Raw genomic sequence first — 15,899 nt, 5'->3', positions numbered from 1 at the left:
TTGGGCCAACGAAAGAAGAGGAAACGATCCGTGACAGCACATTCAAGACTCGTGACCGTATCAAGTCACGGTGGGAACTTGCTAAAATGTGATGTGTCATGGTGATGAAGAGGGAAACGGTGTCATGGTACGGTATGTGATAACTGACAAATGCTCTGAAGTGCAAAGTGTGTATATGTGCAGGGTCAGGTGGTGAAGTCCAGTGGTAATTCGAGGAGATTGGTGTCGACCGGCATCTCAGTGACAATCCGGTGAAATCCACTCGGACACCACCCGTCGCCGCAATTGACCGTCACGGTGCTGGTCTGCGGCGCCGCTCCGGCTCTCTAGTCGGGTCACGCAGTCCCCTGAGAAGGCTGATCAGTCCGGGAAGGGCAGGAAGTGGTTGGAAGACTTTGGAGTTCTCGATACTTGGTGCATCAGTGACGACACTGGGGAAACCCCATACCGTGAGTGGAACCTGTCTAAGACGACCGCTCAAGGGACCTTCAAAGCGTGGTCTCTGTTACCAGGTGGTCTCCTCAGTTATCCAGGGTCATTTGACTGGAAATAGCATCCCTTGGTCCTGGTTGCAGTGGTCTTCTGGGACAGGTGGTCGTCTTATCCGAGTGGTCGCCTTGACAGGTTTACTGTAGATCCTTCGTTACCATCCGCTCTTGCCTCTCGGTAGTAGCGGCTCATACCGGCTGCGGCTCCGCCGGGTCGCATACAATTCCTCCGAACGCAACATGAAGACGCAACTATGAGAGACAACACCTTTGGCTACACCACTTAACTGACTAGCCACGATACTCGCACCAGATGCCCGACACTCCTTGAATGCCCGACCTCTTCTCTCTTCGCTTCCCACTTCTCACCAGGGATAAGTAAAATACCTTTTTTTTCTATTTTACTACTCCCTACTTCTCACAGGGACGCAGGGTACACCACTGGGCAATCGGACCCAAAGTACATATTTGGTGCCCTGACTTACACATGCCCTGGACGCCCTGGAAGTGGTGCAAATGCTGCGGTATACTATAGGTTGAGCGAACTGGTTCTTGGCGCCATTGTACTTGGGGTCGGATTTCTACCACTACTAGCACAACCGTACTACCAAGCAAACCGCATAGTCCGGCGAGACACTGAAGATTGGTGAAATCACAGCCCGCGACGGACAGCTGAAAGGTACTTTCTCGACAGGTTTGCCACAATTGAAAAAAGGAATGGATGGAGAGTGTGGAATGAACCTGTGTAAATGCAATTCCATCCGCGACACACAGACACAACAAAAATACCATGTTCACCGTAGTTTTTAATGTGCAGTGCGGTATAGCACTATTTGCATAATTGTACATGGCACCGACCGGTACACTAGCAACTCAAGCGCATGCGCCTATGCGGGAGACAAAACGACCCGCAAAATCTGGCAAATAACGCAAAAACTCACTCATAAGCGCATGGGCCTTTATGTGCGTCACTACGGTATGCAACTCCATCCCGAGCTAGGAGACGATAGAATCATAACAGTACGGCACATTATCGTTATGCGGATACGCAGAGTATGCTGCAACAAGCAAGTAGTGCATGCTACATGCCCAGCTAAGCCTTTTTCTCTTTCTTTTTACGTAACAACATGAAAGGTTGAAAGCCCAGGTGAGCGACAGTTTCCCTGACATGTTCTGTCCAGACCTTAACCTGCTAAATAGTTACGCGATTCGAGAATCGCGGCCAACTTCTTAGAGGGACTATTGGTGTTGTCCTCATCGTGACAACCTTGATGTCAAAGCCGACGAGTTACACTTCCCCTAAATCAGCAGTCGTGAGCTGCGGCACACTTTGGCTTGCGAACTCCTGCTACACCGCTGGTGGAAAGGATGGAAACGTGACCTTCAACTGCACAACTCTTGCCTGCTCTGAAGATTTATGGCCTCCGTACATGACAACGTCACCACACTCGCAGACAATAGGCAGAAGCTAAGCAAATCAGCACACACTAGACAGGTGGGCTGTGACTAGACAATCTTTTAAAAAAAAGAAGAAGAGTGTGCCGCACTGGCAGCCTGGTTAAGATCAGCACAGCAGACTGAAGCAGAGCAGAAAATAACACTTGGAATACACGATATTTCAGGGAGACACTTCACAGTAAAAGCACTTCAAAAAAATGCGCCGCAATGACCACACCATAGGCAACGTCGACAATGCATTTTAAAACCATAGATGCACAAAACAAGGTTGTAACATCACAATTAAAACCATAGATGCACAAAACAAGGTTGTAACATCATAAGGATTGCGCCAAAGACTCGCTGATTATAAAAAAAATTAAAAAAACATGAAGCGCACACTTCGGGACTAACACCGACGTGACAAATAAAAACCCAACAACTGGTACTTAGTAAAAGTATGATCATAAATACTGAACGCAGATGGGAAGAATATTTTGTAGAAGTTATCATGGAGCACTTGCTACACCGGAGATGTTTCTCTCAATAAAACTGCGCAGAGGTGAACAGAATATAGACACAGGTTTGAAGAAAGGTGAACTCACTCAGTACACTACCGGACTGTAAAGAGATGATTGTATACTAATGACTCTCCATTCAAAAGAAAGGCCAGCGAAGTAGGAGCAAGAAGAAGTGCTAGAGTCGGTGAGAGCCGACTCACCACACGACAGAGTCTCTCTCCTCCTCGAGAGCAGCTTTCCGCTCAAGCAGCGCAACCTGCAGAGAGAACCACAAAAAGACAACGGCATCACCGCAGATCTTAGTGAATAACATTGACAGTACGTTCACAGTACACTGCCACAGTCCACTACAACTGTGTACCACACGGACATCTGGGGAGGGGGAGAGAGAAAACAAAACTTCCATCACAGCACGACATGTAGAGTGATGGCAGGCAATACCGGTCGTTGTTTATTAAAGGGGAAGTATACCCTAAAATCAAAAATTCACCAGTTGTAGTCTTCGGGATGCTGAGTCGAATAGTCTTGGTCCGAGGAAGCTGAGACGTTCCCTTCCTTCTTTATTCCCAATCGAACTCGCCACTTCCACCGAAGGCATGGTGACTTAAAGTGGAAGTTAAGGCAAAAATCAAAATTTCACCAGTTGTAGTCTTCGGGGTGCTGAGTCGAATGGTCTTGGTCTTAAGGTTGTTGACATACTCCCCATTAGGGATATCAAGTGCAACAAATGCGCAGCCACGCAGAGGCCTAGCTATGCTTGTTTGGCTGCATAGTAGCTCATGCATGTACATGTACACAACATCTGCTTATCAACTATCGAGACAATGCATATTGGCATGTAACTTACGCTTTTCTTCACATGGTTACTTAATTGCAGTATATGTTAATTAACATAACCACAACACACGTACAATTTAAAGGGGTGTACGCCAGGTGTGTTACTACTACGTCTAGCATAGCTTCGGGCATGAACCAATGACGACAACAGAGCTACTACTCCCTCGTTTCGCCTTGGCGGAGCATTCTTTTTCGTTTGCGTCAAAGTAACTTTAGTTACCTGCCTTCATGCCCAGCTCACCATGCTTCACATAGTTAGAGCGTTCTGATTTTGACGCTTTGAGCCAATTTAAAAGCGCTCGGTCGTTCATTAGCCCTCACTGCTATCGGTTCGGCCAGTCGCTCTGAGCTCCGCTGATGAGAGCTAAAACAGCCAAACAGCTAGCTGTGCGAAGAGGGAGTACAATGGTAATACAGTTCATGCACATACCTGGTCACTTGTTAAGCGAACACCTTGGGATTGCTTGATCCTCAGATCACTGATCTGTCATAGCCAAACAGTAGAACAAGGAAAAGCGAGTGAAAGAGTATACAGTATGTGATATGAGCAACATGAGCTGACTTTTAAACAAAGCCAGCAAGCAACAGACGCAGTAGCATCAGAATAGCGGTATCCCCAAAGACCATTAGAACTTGAACGTTTATCGTGCGGTCTGATGATTGGCCCTATTGCCATGAGAACTCATAGTAGTACTTAACAAAAAATAAAAAATAACTTTTTTATAAAAAAAAAGAAGTTTCCCGCCATTGTGAACTTGTGTGGCCCAGATAATAGTATTATTATGTCTGAAGTCAAACAAATGGCAAAGCACATGCAGGGTCATACACATTGACATTACTTATGTTTAACACAGGGCAGCAGTGCTAATATCCATGACACTTAAGGCAGATGTTGCAGGGGTCACGGCGTACATGCACACATGGCATCCAATACAAGTTACTTCAAGACCAGTTCATCTCCCAATTTCCAACACTGCACACAAGACTAGCTGATCATGCACGTCCGTTAATCTTTTTCAACGCCAAACTGGATGCACAGGGCAGGCCGATCTTTGCTGGCACCAAACTGCAGGAAAACCGGAGTCAGATTTCACTATCCCTCACTGCACTATGCTGTAGTGTGCAGAAATACTATACTAAGAAAAGCGAGCAAACTTCAACTTACCACTTTGAGCAGTTTGTCAATGTTATGCACTCGGGTCTCTGAGTTGGCAGCAGAATGCGACCGCTGCCCCATAAGCCGCAGGGCAAGGGCAGGCGAAGTATTCCCTGTCCGACTTCCTGGTACTAGACTTGTGGCGTTGGACTGTTGAGAAGGATGTGCATACTGTGAATGGTGGCGGCTGTCTGAATGATTAGCCGCGGCTGATCTCGGTGGGTTGCCTCTGAGGTCATAATCAAATGCATCCTGGCCACTACTAGGCGACGTATTGAGAGACATGGCAGCCAAACCAGCAGTGCTTTGCCTTGTCGGGCATGGCCCCATCGCCGGTGGTGGGGACGTGTCTGCCCGAGCTGTGTAGTGCTCATACACCTCAGCGCTTGACGAGCCAGAGCGGTGGCCGTAGCTGGATTGGCCGCCGCACCGACTCGGCTCATGCGCAGCTCTCGTGCCGTCGGCTGCCCGACTGGTTGGATAGCTATTTGACAGATGAGAGGACCTGGCATCATCTAAGTGTGTCTGACCAGAGTAATGTTCAGATGAAGTACTCGAGGTTGAAGTACCTGATTGAAGGAAAACGAAACAGAGCAAGGAAATACAGACGGGTTATTTCTTGCAAAGAATGCAAGACTTGGTGGGACATCAACCTCGAGGGGTCAAGATGTAAAGTTTTGATTCAGGGAGGTTTGTGTAGCTTTTCCCCTTTCCATTCCCTCAACTAAAGGAGGTTTATAGGAAAGAAAAGAACCAAGTTACTACACGTTACGCTATAATGTCCACTATAAGTTAAGCTACAATGTCCACTAACATCACCTGTTACCTGACAATCAATGTTATCGCATGAGCTGTTTGCTAGTTAAGCAGCTGGTGGTGTTAGTGGACATAATCATTACAGCATAACTCGTAGTTCCTTGGTTCTTTTCTTTCGTATAAATTAATCCTTGGCTCTCCATCCAAGGCAGGAAGGTTTGTGTAGCTAATGTTTCTTCTACTGTCGTGGACATGGAAATCCGGTTGCACGTCTAGCGGCCCCAGGGCGCTGGCCACGCAGCCGTGGGTAAGCAGTACACACATGCATTATACATGTACTGTACGTAATGCATGCGCTGCAGCGCGCTGGTCGCATTGGATCAACGTGACTGTGCATTGCATGCAACGTCCTGTAATCCCTGAGGGCGCCGGCCCCGGTCAATCGAGATTTCCATGTCCACCACAGTAGGTGGTGCAAGTCTTTGCAGATTTAAAAAAATGGAAATGATGATTGAACAGCACTGGAACTCTTGGAATCTCTATTGCATGCGTGGTGTTCTAAATCTCTCTTGGTAATAGACCAGATCCGTGGCACTATTGCGGTGATGGCTGGCTCACGGATCACATGATAGATTGCGAGCAGTACTACTTTGGCCACGTTGTGAGAAGCAAAACCGGAATAATCTCCAGGACATGGTCGGAGCCATTTGGGCGTGTGTGTGTGTGTCATTGATGGTCTGCCAACGAAAGGCCTCGCCTTGACTTCTGTCCGTCCGGGAAGGGGTTTGGTGTGGCTGGAAACTTGTAATGGGTGGCATGAGTAAGGGCAGCCACTACCAGTCCACTATCACAAAAATACGGGGTGCTCGCATAACTCCTTACGGCAACGGTTCAAGTTGTTCGCTCTTTCCATGCTCTATGTTGAGCCACGCTCTGCCGTACTGCAAGGTTATAATTGGTGTGTGATGTGTGTGCAGAGCGGATGAGGGGGGACTAATAACTTACCTGTGCCCGGCCGGCGCAGTGGTAGATGCTGTTTGAGCAGAGCTCCACGGCCTCTACTAACTCGAAGATATCCGCCGCTCTCGACCTTATGTTGGGTGGAAGAAAAGAGACACACGGAAGCAAACTAGAATGAATACTTCCGTCGAGAAAATACTGGTGTGCTGATGGAATGCTGCTATACAAGCAAACCACATGATCGAGGATTCGGTAGGGACCGCATAAACATAGCTCATGAAAGTACGGACAGATTTTGATATCACACGTGGAGGTACTATAGGCACAAAGCAACAATGCAAGCAGCCCCCCCCCCCCTCTCCCTTCCAAAAAGTTAGATATCTTGTTCGGAAGCAGTCATTCACAAGAATAGCCACCAACTGACACACGAGATGAGTATATATGCACTCTCATAATGGAAAAGAGCTCTCGTGGAGGTTGGTGCCTTTGCCGTTCACGCTGTGTGTAGCTTAGTGACTTGTCAGCTTTGAGCACTCTGGCAAAGTACACAGCATTCCCGCCGGGTTACGATTCTGGCTGGGAGAAGTGTCACATCCCATTGCTGCAAGGTTCGGCCTACTTTCTCCGTGCAGCACTGGTGGATCCACAGGGGACGGAACTGTGCTATGTTCGCCAGATTACAGTGTGCACTTTGGTCGCACTAGTTTACATTATGTAGGCTCTAAATCCTAAGCATGCACTATACTCCAGATATATACACATCAATGTAAGCAAAGGCCTTTACACATCAATGTAAGCAAAGGCCTTTGGATAGTTTGCACAGTTTTGGTCAAGGACGCGGATGGCCAAGTATGGTGTGTGCACAGAACGACTCATCTCACAGCACTATCCTATTCTCCGTTTTAACATTACTGCTTACATTATTCTTGAGAGTGTAGTTGCATCCGCCTGCAAAGGGTCTGTAGACGATACCTAAGTTTCACTGTTTTCGTTCCCTCTTGAGAGTGTAGTTGCATCCGCCTGCAAAGGGTCTCTAGTCGACACCTAAGTTTCACTGTTTCCCTTCTGCCATTCAGTACAATGTACATGTACTTGGTTTTCTAACTTTTCTTGGATACCCTGCTAAAAGGCCCTGTGCAGATTGCCATATCAAAATTATAAAAGAAGAAAAAACCTATCAAAGTTTCCCCTAACCAACAAGTCAAAATGATTATAACCACTATACTACTAGTACTGTAATCTTAACGTGTGGACATACACACACCCACACCCACACACACACCCACACCCACACCCATACACACACCCACACACACCCACACATACACCCACACACACATACACCCACCCACACACACACACGCACGCATACTGACAACCTACATCCTTCGGTGCGATGCCTGGGCGTCTAGCGACCTCTTCGGAGCACTGTGCCTCGTCATCGTCTCCACTAATGTGAGCTGCAACACAACAGAGAATCGTTCACTGAGCTGAGCTAATGACGGTGAGAACAAACACAGTGGGGGCTTTTGATCAGTCACAACACCAGTGGCGGATCCAGGACTTGGCCGAAGAGGGGGCCCAAGGTATCCGCCGCCCCCCCCCCCCCAAAACAAAACAACAAAAATTAATACAACAACAACAAAGTCCTGAAGTTGTGAAGAGCTGTTGTATTTTAGGGTCCGGCGGATTCTGCCGGCAGAAAAATTGGCAGAATTCGGTACTTTTTCTGGTTTCATGCATGTTTGGTATGTGGATAAAAAAATGGAGCAGAATTCGAGGAATTGCCCGCCATAAGGTTTGTATGGTTCTGCCAATTTCACTGCTTTTCGAGCAGAATATGCCACCTTTTCGAGCAGAATCCGCCGGTCCCTAGTTTTATTCCATTCTCACGACATTTTCAAACTGCACTGGAACATTTCCACTCGATCGACAGCGGCCGCGACGGACCTTTGGACGGCTCTTCAACGCGAGCTCTCTTATCTACCGCCAGTACCGGTCCACTGAAGAACGACCTGATGTCAGACGCTTTCCTCTTCATCGCATATCTGAAGGTAACCCGTTGGCTACAAGCGAAGTAGAGAGCTAGCTAGAGAGCGTTTAGTTTCTGACAAGTGGAAAAGAAAAAAGGAAGGACGAAGTCGACAGCACCGTGCACCATACAGGACTTCAGCCCAACGCGATCACTGCGCTATGCATAATAAAAAAAAGTACCAGGCCCTGCATTTTTGGCACGTTTTTCACATGTTTGAAGTGCGGCCGTGTCTACAGGTCGCAGTGCGTACAGTAGTTGTACACAGCGCGCTGACTACAATGCTAGTGCGTGACCCCGGACACGTATAAAAATACCCAGCACGCGTGACCCACTTGATACGCCAAGTCATTTCGAGCGCTCATTCTACAGTCTACTGTTATCCTAGACCAAGGTCGAAATTTTCAAAGGGGGGGCCCAGGCCCCCTGGGCCCCCCCCTGGATCCGCCACTGAACACTGCTATGTGATGTGCCAGCAGCAACGCCAGGAGCAGCCACCTTCTTCAAATACTACCACCAAGGTCGCAACATCTTAGCTTTATACAGGGGTTCAGGTATTCAGAAAGTGATCTAAGTTGTTACAACATGTGAAGGGTCACGTAGGACAGTCTGCTAACTCACGAACTCTTCACTGTTGCTCTTGTTTTCTTCAAAAGCTTCTCGTCTGCAACAACTATCCCGGTAGCTGTGCAGACCGAACACATTCAATTTCAGGCGAAACCTGATTTCTGCGACTGTACATGTGTACGGCCTACCACGGTCTTTGTCCCACTGACCAGGGTGACTAATGCAAATTCAACATACATTGAAACTTCACTATAACATACTCCAAAAACATGCCCGAGGTGCTATACATCCCAGGTCACATGACGAGCAAACCATGATACAGGGCTCACAAAAATGGCACTTTTAAATAATACGTGATTTATATCCCAAAGGTTTACCAGTGGTCTAAAAGTAACAGTTATCTGTTACTTTCAACATGAATAAAAACCAAAAAAAAACTGGCGAGTCAGAGCGAGCAACAGTCCTTTGGCCTTTTTTAATCCTCAGCTAGCCATCCAAGTCTTATAGCTCACAGTATGCTACATCCAGGGTACATGCACTTCATGCTGAACTGCTTCACCATACAAGATTTCAATGCCACAAAAAAGCACAGATCATGGGTGCTTTCCAAACTGAACAACAGTAACCGTGCAATTGTGCGGGAAAAAAAACATGCCCGAAAAGCTGAAAACGCTTACACTTTGACATGTTCTCCTGCTGGCTACACCAGGCGGCTAACTGTGAACTTTGTACAAAAAAGCATGCCGGGAAACACTTACACTTTGCAATGTTGGCCTGCTGGCTACACCAGGCAGCGATGTCCAGTGGCCGTTCCTGAGCACCCTCGCGAGCAGCAATGTCCAGGGCCGTCTTGCCCAGCAGCGACAGGCCAGCGTTCTTGCCGGCGCTCAGCTCACCAAGACCGGTCGGCTGCACTGTCGAAGCCGCCCTCGCGTCCGCAGCACTCGCACCCGCAGCACTCACGCTGCTGCTGCTGGTAGCTGCCCGGGTCTGCAGGCCGCCGGGTGGTGGCTGCAGACCATTGTGAAGTGCGGACGGGCCGTGCGGATTGAACATACTACACACACACGGCAACAGCATCAACAACACCAGCATCAACAACACCAGCATCAACAACACCAGCATCAACAACACCAGCAGCAACAACACCAGCAGCAACAACACCAGCAGCAACAACAGCAGCAGCAACAACACCAGCATCAACAACACCAGCATCAACAACACCAGCAGCAACACCAGCAGCAACAACACCAGCAGCAACAACACCAGCAGCAACAACACCAGCAGCAACAACACCAGCAGAAACAACACCAGCAGAAACAACACCAGCAGCAGCAACACCAGCAGCAAAAACAACACCAGCAGCAAAAACAACATCAGCAGCAAAAACAACACCAGCAGCAAAAACAACACCAGCAGCAAAAACAACACCAGCAGCAAAAACAACACCAGCAGCAAAAACAACACCAGCAGCAAAAACAACACCAGCAGCAAAAACAACACCAGCAGCAAAAACAACACCAGCAGCAAAAACAACACCAGCAGCAAAAACAACACCAGCAGCAAAAACAACACCAGCAGCAAAAACAACACCAGCAGCAAAAACAACACTAGCAGCAAAAACAACACCAGCAGCAAAAACAACACCAGCAGCAAAACAACACCAGCAGCATCAGCAACAACACTAGTACATCCATACCAGCATGGCTTAGTAAGGGTTTGAGTTCATCTGCTAATACTACAAAGTATACACGTGTTAGTGAACAGGAGTATGCACATTGTGACTACAGGATCATTTCTATGCTAGCCTGCCATCTTGGACAAACCATACAAAGGTGGTGACATCTATAAAATGTGCAGCCCAAGGCCAAGTAAAAAAAATCCTAGTTTATCGTCCCCGCCCGCCCCATTTTTCGAGGCCGCCCGGAATTTATTTTTATTTTTTAAATCTAGAATTTTGCCAAAAAGCTTGACATGTTCCCTTTATGACTGACTATTGGTTACTGTCCTGACTGGTTCTTTCCCTTCTGCAGCTTTCTATCATTTATCTGGTGGTCTGTGTGAACCAAACAGTATTGGGGTTTGTGTCTTATGAGTGGAGTGACAATCTGTCGATCCAAAGATTTTGCATGTAATTGTTTATGTACATATAACTGTTATAGCATTGTGTATTCCATACACTACCACTATTCTGTTGCAGATTGTTGCACATGATGTGTCATTGTTTACCAAGAACTATACTAGTCTGTAGCACATCAAAAAATAAAAAATAAAAATAAAATCCGCCCTCCCTCCCCGATTTTTGTGAAAAAAAAGGACGATAAACTGGGATTTTATTTTACTTGGCCCAACATGATACCGTGGTGGAATAGGATAGTCAAGCATTAAAAATAGTGGCCGCATGCTCTACTGCAACATACTGGTGACTATATCTTTGAGATTACAGCAGGAAACGACCACAGCACTGAGCTACAAGTGGTCAGGACTGAGGAGCACGGAAGCAGCATTCCCGAAACCAACGGGTGTAAAGAACACTCAGTAGGCGTTTGAGAATATTGGAGGACAGTGTGTGAGATCCACTTGTACTTACGGAGGTCGACTGCTAGCAGGTACTGCTGCTGGACACACGTAACCTCTACTTCTAGAGCTTGATAGGTGTCTGCAAGGACACACAGGTGCACACACAGGTGCACACACACACACACACACACACACACACACACACACACACACACACACACACACACACACACACACACACACACACACACACAAAGATAAATACAGACACATACAAACACACACAAACACACAGACACACACACACACACACGCGCTTACACACGCCCATCGCTGAAGCGATGAAAGCAAACAAGCTATGTTAGACATACTCAATCTGCGGACAGAACTGTTTCGTCCTTTGTGGACTCATCAGCGCCGCACAGAGAAAATGAGAACGAACCTGATAGCAATGAAAAATAAATTTTCCAAAGCCAGATTTAAACCAGGCCTGAACATACCTTGCCAGAGTGCTCAAACTGACAAGTTAGTGAGCTCTGCATAACGCAAAGGCACTACCCCACACGAGAGTGCTCAACTGCTACAAGAGCAGGAGCGAAATACTCAATCTGCGGACAGAACCGTTTTGTCCTTTGTGGACTCATCAGACATAGCAACTTCATCGCCGGAGGCAATGATAGCGATGCTACAGCAGAAGCCATAGCAACTTGTGCTGGGATTGCACCATTCAACAGCTTGCAAGGCTGATGAATTGACCGCCACTATTCAGCCTGGTCTCCACCACACAGCTGACTAAGTGGTTTCTTCTGGCCAGTGAATCCCTATTTTTCATTTGTTTTATACACGCACACAAGCACACACACGCATACGCGCGCGCACGCACACACGCACATACACGCACACACACTTGTAATTGTTGCTCACTGCCAAAACTGGTCACGCGGGTCCCCCCGGGAGAGGGGAGAGAGACTCAAAAGGAATCCTGGAAAGTTGACTCAATTGGCTATTGAACCGCCGAATGGCCGACACCCCCTGAAATCCCCAACACTCTGGGTGGACTTGACAATGATCCCACTTTTGGGCTCACCACACCTGAGTAAGTGGGTGAGGACAAGGTGCAGAAAAAGGATTGACGGCATCAGGGTATCCGTCCCAGGATCCAACTGCAGTTACCCTGCCCCCAGTGAATGTAACACTTGCTACTAGTGTGGGTGGCTCAATCAGAGTGGATCTGATATAAGCTTCACTAGCACCATACAGGGATATACAGTCTGTCTGTTAAATCGTGTCCACCTCATGATGATCAGAACACCAGTTCATGTAGACAGTCTTTGTGAACAGGCTCGAAAAACGTTTTCAAACAAAGCTCGGTGCCTGTAAATGCCGGCTTCTAACTGGGAGTCGGGGGCTCAGTACAATGGCTTGAGGCTTCGGAATGGGCGAGAGTTTTACAGAAAGCGAATCATGTAACTCTCGGTGGATCATGCAAGTAGGACTTTGCAATGCTCCACGTTCTAATAAGCAATTACCAAGATCCAGACAGCACAGGTATTGTCATTCCTAACCTACAAAATCAACAAGTGATCAGAAACCACATAAGGCTGCTTACCCAGTCATGTCAACCGGTGTTTGCCCATCCAGGCCATTATTGTGTGAATCCATGTCCTCATCGTACCCTTCTAGTGGCTCTTCCTCTCCGGCAAAAGCATTATCAACTGCACAACCAACAAAAGACAGTAGAGAGAGAGAGTGAGAGAGAGAGAGAGAGAGAGAGAGATGACGATAGGACCGGCCCTAAATGTATAACATGAACTTTTAGGTGTACTAAAATTTCGGTACCAGGGACCTGCCAGGTTTCTGGTGTAATGTAGAATTGGGTGAACAGCATTTCCTTCACATACAGTGCATACTCCAGTGCCTTTTAGGTGTAATCTAAATTTAGGTGTCTGGTTTCGCTATATGGAAATTTCCGAAATCAAAGTTACACCAAAACTAACGTGTTGTACAGTATCATGATATTTGAAAGCAGGTATTCTCTGAAACCAGGCTGACCCCTAAGCACTCCACAGATTTGGTGTCGTAGAATAGAGATTTTACAGACCAGGTAATTGCTGAAAATGAGGGGCCTCATCTGTGAACTTGTAACACGGAGTAGCCTACGACACACACAGGAGCAAGCACGATAACCTGATATTGGCAAGGAATACCTTGCTCTAACCAAATCGCACTCGCACAAGAAAGCTTACGTTCATTGTCCCAAGATTCGTTGGGATCCGGTGCCTTCCAGTCAGCATTGTTGGGCAAGGCGATCTTACCGCGCCTCACCTCCCTGAAGTCCTCCAGCATGGGCTGGGTGCACACAGACAGGGGAAACATAACCGGTAAGCACGCAAGCACAAATACACACGCGATGCATGGATGCAACATACCTTCTAGTACGCATACCAAACAAAAGCATACAGACACCGCTTGGGGACACAAACACTAAAGGCATCCGTCACCGACTTGCTATGAACCTGGTGACACTCTGCACTTCTCTTCCACAGATACCGCACGTCACCAACTGTACACCGCACTTCAGAAATCTACTAGTGAACAAATCAACGATTCAAAATCAGTTTGGACAGTTCTTGCAGCTTGATTTTAAGAACCGTGTCTTGGGCTAACCGGCAGAACTCAATTTTATACAACCAAGTTTTAAGTGAATAGCAGCGCAAATTGAATTGTGGCAGATAGCCCCAGACGCAGTTGGAAGATGATGACATTATTCGGTGGTGAAAACAACAAGGATAGTGCTGAGAGAGAGAGAGAGAGAGAGAGAGAGAGAGAGAGAGAGAGAGAGAGAGAGAGAGAGAGAGAGAGAGAGAGAGAGAGAGAGAGAGAGAGAGAGAGTGAGAGAGAGAGAGAGACGAAAAGCGGCTTAACAATAGAGTGAAGAGCAGCACCAGCATCAGCATCTCCTACCTTGTCTGGGCATTGGGAGAAGTGTGCAAGCAAGTCTGCTCGTGGGATGACGTGTCTAGCATTGTATGGGCATATTTCAAACAGGCCCTCGCTCGGATGTTGCTGCAATAAAGACACAAAGCACGCATGCCGCAATCACACATGCACGCACGCACGCACGAATGCACACACACACACACACACACAGCACAACAGTACTTGCAGGTCAGGACAGACACGGAAGACTAAAAAAAAGGCCAGCACTCTGTTGAAATCGTGGCTTTGCCGGTGCTAACAACCTTGCAGTCGCAGTGCAAGTGCAGTGAAACCTGTCTAAGATGACCGCTCAAGCGACCTTCGAAATGTGGTCTCTGTTACAGTACCAGGTGGTCTCCTTATCCAGCGTCATTTGACTGGAAATAGCATCCCTTGGTCCGGGTTGCAGTGGTCGTTTGCCTTATCCGAGTGGTCTTATCCGAGTGGTCGTGGTCGCCTTGACAGGTTTTACTCTGCTTTCACCGATCAAGGCCATAGCGGAGCCGCACGATAAGGTGAACTAATTGAGTTCAAGTCAACGTGTGTGCAGCGCACTTCCTCGTACTCAAAGTGCAGTGTTATACCCTGGAAATTGGGCTTCGCTTGCCAACGGTTCTATTCAGTAGCCCAGTATGATTAGAAGAATTCGAGCCCTCCTTGTGCAGCTCACCTTTAATATAGTACATAATGCAGGGGGAAAGCCGTGCTACACACCCAGCATGTGCTAAGTTCACATCTAGACCAGCTGGGCAGGGATCCCTCGCCATCCAAAATTCGCTCCCATCGTATGAAATTCAATCCGAATACCGGCAGTGATATATTTCGAAGTGCATAGTAGCAGCAAACTCGCTCATACCCACCCACCCATTCCTATATTTGCATCCATGCGTGTGTTAACTTAACAATTGCATAGTTGCCACTTGCAGCCTGTTACCAATATACTAGTAATGTTTCTGCTACAGAGCTTGCTGTGCCGTGCTACACACTACACCACACTGACCCTACTACCGGTAATATCGCTATCTGTGTGAATTGTTGCCACTTCAGGTGTAGAGCTACCTTGAACCCTTGCACTATGTTATGAGTCTCTGTATCCACGACCTCCGCATCGCTGAGGAGGCCCTTATGTGTGAAATTTTGGAAGATATCCATTTGAGGTTATGCAGCCAAGGACTGGAGGAGGTTGAGCGGTGAATATTTGCAAAAAAAGTTCCTAAATTGAATCCTTCAACTGCATAGATCAGTGTTTCTGTCGACTCACCTTCGCACATTTTAGCAAGTGATAAGGTAACCTGCTAATCCTAACTCGATGCACCTCGTCATAGGGGCATACCACAAGCTCGTTCGGGTCATACCTCCTGCTTGGCAATACATCCATGGCATTAATCGACAATGTCAGACTCAAGACAATTCTAGTACAACAGTTTCAAACCAAAGTGAAATAAAACAACAGAAAATAGCCTACGCCATACGACTCGCTCAAGGATTTTCATTGATTTTCGAATCTGTTTCATTTTACTGACGCGCTACGCGCATACGCTACGGGGTACGGTGCTTAGTACGCGATACGAGACAATCTTGACTTCGTTCCCATGACCACAATGCAGTGATGTCATAACGCGACTCCTACAAAAAACTCGAAAACT

General features: G+C 47.4%; 1 protein-coding gene across 1 annotated transcript; it reads right to left on the bottom strand.

Moving 5' to 3' along the window:
• Window positions 1–1,957: 1,957 nt before the first annotated feature.
• Window positions 1,958–15,745, bottom strand: LOC135822510 (uncharacterized). Its single transcript, XM_065335292.1, has 11 exons — window positions 15,515–15,745; window positions 14,239–14,340; window positions 13,521–13,623; window positions 12,884–12,989; window positions 11,345–11,413; window positions 9,513–9,811; window positions 7,539–7,615; window positions 6,201–6,285; window positions 4,449–5,008; window positions 3,714–3,767; window positions 1,958–2,702 (listed from the first exon to the last, which is right to left on the bottom strand). The coding sequence occupies exons 1-11, from the start codon at window positions 15,629–15,631 to the stop codon at window positions 2,643–2,645; spliced, it is 1,632 nt and encodes a 543-aa protein (XP_065191364.1). The 5' UTR covers window positions 15,632–15,745; the 3' UTR covers window positions 1,958–2,642.
• Between the last annotated feature and the right edge of the window lie 154 nt (window positions 15,746–15,899).

Source organism: Sycon ciliatum, chromosome 8 (genome assembly GCF_964019385.1).
Source record: "Sycon ciliatum chromosome 8, ocSycCili1.1, whole genome shotgun sequence".
Lineage (NCBI taxonomy): Eukaryota > Metazoa > Porifera > Calcarea > Leucosolenida > Sycettidae > Sycon > Sycon ciliatum.
Note: the sequence above shows the minus strand (reverse complement) of the source record. Positions and strands in the feature narration are given on the sequence as shown.

Excerpts from the sequence above, each read along its gene's own strand:
- LOC135822510 (XM_065335292.1), bottom strand. The coding sequence starts at position 15,631 with ATGGATGTATTGCCAAGCAGGAGGTATGACCCGAACGAGCTTGTGGTA. Across the intron at positions 6,286-7,538 it reads CAGGCATCGCACCGAAGGAT|GTCGAGAGCGGCGGATATCT; the intron begins GTAGGTTGTCAG and ends ACCCAACATAAG. Across the intron at positions 3,768-4,448 it reads TTGACAAACTGCTCAAAGTG|ATCAGTGATCTGAGGATCAA; the intron begins GTAAGTTGAAGT and ends TGGCTATGACAG.